Source organism: Henckelia pumila, chromosome 3 (genome assembly GCF_033568475.1).
Source record: "Henckelia pumila isolate YLH828 chromosome 3, ASM3356847v2, whole genome shotgun sequence".
Taxonomy (NCBI): Eukaryota; Viridiplantae; Streptophyta; class Magnoliopsida; order Lamiales; family Gesneriaceae; genus Henckelia; species Henckelia pumila.
In genome coordinates this window covers 24,600,395-24,606,701 of record NC_133122.1, presented here as the reverse complement: position 1 = coordinate 24,606,701, position 6,307 = coordinate 24,600,395, and the positions used below count along the sequence as shown (strand labels likewise).

General features: G+C 32.4%; 1 protein-coding gene across 2 annotated transcripts; it reads left to right on the top strand.

Moving 5' to 3' along the window:
* The first annotated feature begins 3,795 nt into the window (after window positions 1-3,795).
* On the top strand, window positions 3,796-5,936 carry LOC140891645 (protein ELF4-LIKE 3-like). Of its 2 annotated transcripts, XM_073300240.1 has the most exons (3): window positions 3,796-3,948; window positions 4,719-4,752; window positions 5,274-5,936. In XM_073300240.1, exon 3 carries the CDS (start codon window positions 5,296-5,298, stop codon window positions 5,641-5,643), a length of 348 nt encoding a protein of 115 aa, XP_073156341.1. In that variant the 5' UTR covers window positions 3,796-3,948; window positions 4,719-4,752; window positions 5,274-5,295; the 3' UTR covers window positions 5,644-5,936. The 2 variants fall into 2 exon arrangements, with proteins under 2 accessions (XP_073156341.1, XP_073156340.1); XM_073300239.1 differs by lacking the exon at window positions 4,719-4,752 and having other exon boundaries at window positions 5,274-5,934.
* Window positions 5,937-6,307: the final 371 nt, after the last annotated feature.

Genomic DNA, 6,307 nt, shown 5'->3' with positions numbered 1-6,307 from the left:
TGGAGTGGGGAGTCTCATATATGGAATGGTGTGTAGTAGGCCTGATCTGGCATACGCAATCAGTGTGGTGTCAAGATTCATGGCTAATCCAGGAACATATCATTGGGAAGCTCTGAAATGGATTCTCCGATATCTCATAAACACAACTGGGTTGGGGTTAAAGTTTGAAAAACAGCAAGATGGGATTGATCGGGTAGTTAGATATGTGGATTCAGATTTTGCTGGGAACTCAGACACTAGAAAGTCGTTGACTGGTTATGTGTTCACCTTTTATGGCACAGCGATCACCTGGAAGTCAAATCTACAGTTAGTGGTTGCCCTTTCTACCACTGAGGCAGAATTCATAGCTGTTATTGAGGCCATAAAGGAAGGATTGTGGTTAAAAGGGATGATAGCGGAGTTGGGTGTAAAACAAGATCAAGTTGTAGTACACTGTGACAATCAAAGTGCAATACACTTGAAGAAACACCAAGTCTATCATGAACGATCGAAACACATAGATGTGAAGATGCATTTCGTGAGAGATGTGATTGAAAAAGGAGATGTGATCCTTATGAATATAGCATCAGAAAAAAACCCTGCAGATGCTATGACGAAGTCACTGGCATATGCTAAGTTCAAGAAATGTTTGGACTTAGTTAATGTGGTGGTTGGGAACTAGCCAAGGGGGCTAGGATGGAGAGCAACATTCAACCTGAAAGAATCAAGGTGGAGATTGTTGAAGTATGCTTCTATCAGATTGAATGGAAATAGAGAAGAGATCGGATCGAATGCTGGGATCAAATCGATGTGATGGTCAGATGAGTCTTCGGATGAGTTCATGCAGATAGATTACTCGAGTATTGTAACTTGGTTAGAAGTCAGATGAAGTTTCCATAAAGCTGGAAGCTTGCAGGCAGATCGATGCAGATCGAAGTGCGAGAGCATATCAGACTGATGAATGAAGGCTTATCGGGCTGGACCATGTTGACTTTATAATTGGGACGTAAGTTACTGTTGACCTAAAGCCCAAGATGAAAGTCGGTGTAATTCTCTATATAAGCAGATGGAAGATGGCAGCAACGAACATAACAAAAAATCAAATTCTTCAGAATATATTGAGAGAGAAGAAGGAGAGATTTCGGAGGAGAAAACTTGGCCGGAGATTGTGACGGGAAGATTCAAGTATCAATAGCTTGAATCATGTCTGTATCTACCATTAAGAGTTTTCTGGTCTATCTCTGTAATAAGCTCTGTTCTTGAGCTTGGATTGTTCTGTTGGTGATTAATAAAGTGGTTGGGTTGCTCTCCCGTGGACGTAGGCAAATTCATTGCCGAACCACGTAAATACTTGCGTTGTTTATTGCTTTCGCGTGAGTGTTTGAGTTTGATCTGTGTGCGTTGGTTTTATCGATGTTTCTGGGATTATTGTTCTTGTTTGTTCAGAGCGGAAGCAGCGGAAGCAGCGGACGCTGCCAGCATGTCACATGGGGACTTGCAACTTGCAAGTCCCCATGTGATACCTTTGTTTTTTTTATTTGTTTTTTAATTAATTAATTATATAATTAATAATGTTTAATAAAATTATATTTAATAGTATGATTATTTTTTTTAAAATTCTAAATTTCGAATTTGATAATCGGACTAAAAAATTATTAAAAAAACAAAACATAAAATTTACGGTTAAAAAAATTATATTAATTAAATAAATTTACGATTTAACTTTAATTTTGGTCAGTGGAGTTATATATTTATTTTAATCGTTTGAATTTGTGGAGATTCCTCGGTTACGTGGATAAATCTAGAGTAATTAATTTAAATCTATTCAAACTGAACTGATGCAAAAATGCTATTACAAAATTTTTCAATCCGAATTCAAGCCGAAACAAATCATCTCGAAAATTGTGAACTCAAACCGACCGGAATATATCCGAATTAATTCTCTATGTCTATTCATAAGAACTTGCAGAGATCCAAACGAATTAAAATAAGCCAATAACTCCTCTAACCAATTTTTAATAAAAAAATAAAATTTATATTAAAAAATATGATATAAAATAAATTTATCAAAAAAAAATTTATATTAAAATAAATTTATCAAAATATGTTGATAACTGATCACAAAAAATTTATTTAATCAATTCAATTTTTTAACCATAAATTTTAATTCTAATTTTCGAGATGATTTTGTTTCGACTTGAATTCGGATTGAAAAATTTTGTAATAGCATTTTTGCATCAGTTCAGTTTAAATAGATTTGAATTAACTACTCTAGATTTATCCACGTAACCGAGGGATCTCCACAAATACGAACGATTAAAATAAATATATAACTCCACTGATCAAAATTAAAGTTAAATCGTAAATTTATTTAATCAATATAATTTTTTTAACCGTAAATTTTATGTTTTGTTTTTTTAATAATTTTTCAGTCCGATTATCAAATTCAAAATTTAAAATTTTAAAAAAAAAGATCATACTACTAAATATAATTTTATTAAACATTATTAATTATATAATTAATTAATTAAAAAAATAAATAAATAAAAAAAACAAAGGTATCACATGGGGACTTGCAAGTTGCAAGTCCGCTTTACACAAGAGCGGACCCTGCAATAAAAATTTCAGGGTCCGCTGTTAGCAGGGGCGTTTTGCACTACTTGTGCAAAACCCTCTGTTTCAAATTATTTTTGCAATTTAAATTTTTTTATAAATTAAATATAAAAAAAACCCCAAACACTTACTGAAGGATCCAGTCGGAAAAGTAGTGTTTAAAATAACAAAAATAATGCAGAAACGAGAACAACTCAACATCACAATTAGAGAAAATCTCTGAAATTTTAGTTTAAATATGTAGATTTAATTTTTTTTAGTTCTAATTCAATATTTCTACTTATTTTTTCCAACAATTAATCTAGTTAATTTTCTCAGTTTTCAGATTTCATATTTTAATTTTTTTTATTGTAAATATGTATATTTCAATTTTTAGTATATAATCTTACGTTCATAACATTCAAAGAATTTATTGTATATGTTCTTTAATTATATTAGTTAAATTTTGATTAGTTGCAACCATTTCCAAAAACATTGTTACTAGGGGTGGGAAATATATCGAATTTTCGGTATATCGAAGTTATCGTACCGAAAAAATATTGAATTTTCGATATACGGAAGATTTCGATACAGTACCATACCGATACGGCGATACCAAATTTTTCGATAAGGTAACGGTATGTATTTTGAAAATTTTGATATATACTGTATACCAAAATACCGAAACAATATAAAAATATTTTAAAATATATAATATTTATATAATCTAAATTTATAAAATTTTAAAAATATAAGGTTTTTCGATATAAACGGTATATAGCGATACCGTATCGAAATACAATATACGATATATCGTACACTATCTCTTGCATTTATATATATATATATATATATATATATATATATATATATTACGTTATCCACCCATCGTGCCCATTTAATGTGTCCATCATGATGTGACACACAACTATTGGATGTGTTGAATTGTGCATCCAATATTTGAGTGAGACATCATTGTGACCACATTAGTTGGACACGGTAGGTGGACATCATAATAAATATATATGATTAACACAAAAATTCGCACGGTTGATGAACAACAAAACAAAAATTTATATATATATATATATATATATTATACTTTTAACATTAACTACCGTATGCTATCTCTATGAATAACTTTTTTTTTTAAAACTATCTCTATGAATAAATAAAAACCATGAAATATAATGATTGAAAAAGAATCCTTGTTTACAATTTAGTATTTAGTGATTGTCAAATCTACGTATTCTCTCACCTCTGTCACTCTCTCTCTCTCTTCTCTTCATGCGAGATTCGATTCAATCGCCGATCATTCCATTTCCACCTCTGTCAATCTCTATCTCTCCGCCGTTATAATGCTTCCACTTCTACGAGGTATGTCAATGAAATAATGGAGTCTGTATTTACGCTAAAATACTTTTATGATCTCTTGGAGGTTCATTTTAAGTAAATTTTTGATTTGTTTTTCTGGGTTTTTTTGGGAGCAAATTCCGTTGTTTCTTTTGAAAAAATTTCGGTGTTTTCAGCTTCCAAGGTTTCCGGCTTACTTAAATCTTCATCAGTTCCATCCGTAAATCCTTCGAAATTCTTTTTTGTAGTTGTGCGGGTCTGTGGAAAAGAGCGATATGATTTTACGTGAGCAGGTGTTGATTAAAAAATTTGCTTTGTTAATTGTTCGTGATTTGAGATTTTTATGGGTTCCTGGTTTCGATTCATAATGGGTCACGAGAAGTTCTGTTCTTTTTGTTTCTTGTTTAGGAATTCCAATATATTCCACTCTGCACCTGCAATCTTTGAGGTGTACGATTCCAGCATTGCGAATCCTCGTTTCGTCCCCCCTTTTTTGGCTTTTTCAGAATTCTAACTCAAATCCCATTTATTTCTTTAATTTTTTAAAAACAAAAATCCCATTTATTTCTACACCTCTGCAATCATCTTCTTTTTGCATCAAGTGTTCAAAGGGCTGCTGTTGGAAATATATTTGGTGGTTAATGTTCTTGAATGCTGTTTTCTTTTTCAATGAATGAGATGAGATTCATGTTGATTAGTAGTTAGGAAGCTTTAAATTTCTTGAAATGATGCCCTTTTGAGAGCTGTCATCATTTATGCACCTCATCAATGACTGGTTCCTTTTGGGTTTGCAGATTCTTGTTTTGAAATTCTGAGCTGAAACTTTAGGTGGGTTTTTCAGAGTACATTTTAAAAAGTTTGCCTTTTATGGAAATGGGGATCTGCTTTTCACATCTCATCATGCCTCATATTATTATATGATAATAATAATTGAGCCCATGAATAACAGTGACAATAATTTATGTGGTGGTAAACATTAATAGTACTCTTGTTTTTTCAAGTATCATGTTGAAATGTGAATCTATACAATGATAGAAACATAGATGCTTGCTATTTGGTTCTTGTTTGGTTTAAAGAAGTCCATGGATATTGTGTCATGCCGGAGCCTTTTTATGTTGGATTAGTCCAGTTATTTTGTTGATCTACTTTTGTTTAAATCAACTATTTTGTGTGAGTTGAATGTAAACCAGCCAACAAACGGTTCTACTCGTTTTTCGGTATATAGATGATTGGAATTCTTGAAAATTGAAACACATAATGAAAATGTGAGATTGGCTCACTTCTTATTATGTTCCTTAACCTTGGGTAGTCTCTTTCTTATAACATGATTCATTTCTTGTTTGTTCAAGGTTGATTGAATCTTGACAAATAATGGAGGGGGATACATTTTCGCACCTTGTAAATGGCACTCAATTTGATGGCAAGATCTCGCAAACTTTTCAAAAGAGTTTTGTTCAAGTTCAGAATATATTGGATCAGAACAGGCTATTGATCAATGAGATCAATCAGAATCATGAGTCCAAGATCCCGGACAACTTGAGCAGAAATGCAGGTTTGATTCGAGAGCTCAACAATAATATCCGGAGGGTCGTTGATCTATACGCTGATCTTTCAAGCTCTTTTACCAAATCCTTGGATAATTCATCCGAAGGAGAATCGAGTGGCGGCGGCTTGAAGTCAGATGGAAAAGCTGGTCATAAAAGGCATATGCCCGGTTAGTATGCAACAAGAACAATAAGGAATGAGCAGAAAAAAGGCGTCCTCTTCTTTCTTCGGCATGGTTGGAAACAAGACAATGCAATCTCAGAGATGGTGTAAAATCTTCAGATTGTGTAATTTGCTGCTCAAAGTCCGACCTAGGGTACCTCGATGACTTGGATATAAATTTGTCATAGCGATAATAATGGTAGTTCAAATCTGTAGTTGAATGAATGTAACTTTGTACTTGTGATCTCTTTGAATCAAGAATGCTTTCTATGGTCTAATCTGGCTTCGATTCGGCTAAAAGAATTTGCTCTCGTGTTTTTTTTGTAGTTAAACATTGAAATTTTGTTAAGAAAAAATTGAGAAAACCTTTTTAAAAACACTACCAAACACTACCTTAATGATACAACGGCTCCGTATTTATGTTATAATTCTCCTCTGCAGACATTATTCTCCTAGAATGTTTAGGTTTATGTAACCTTTAATAATATCATTCATATGTTAATTTTCATATATTAGTAAGAGATAGATTCCAAGCACAATATTTCGGACTTTGGAAATCCATTAACTATCAATAGTAATAACACATGGCACAAACTGGCATCTCGAAGATGTCTTTGGAATGGTCGATATATTTGTTTTGTACCTTTAGTCAATATATTTTATTTTATTTTTCCGT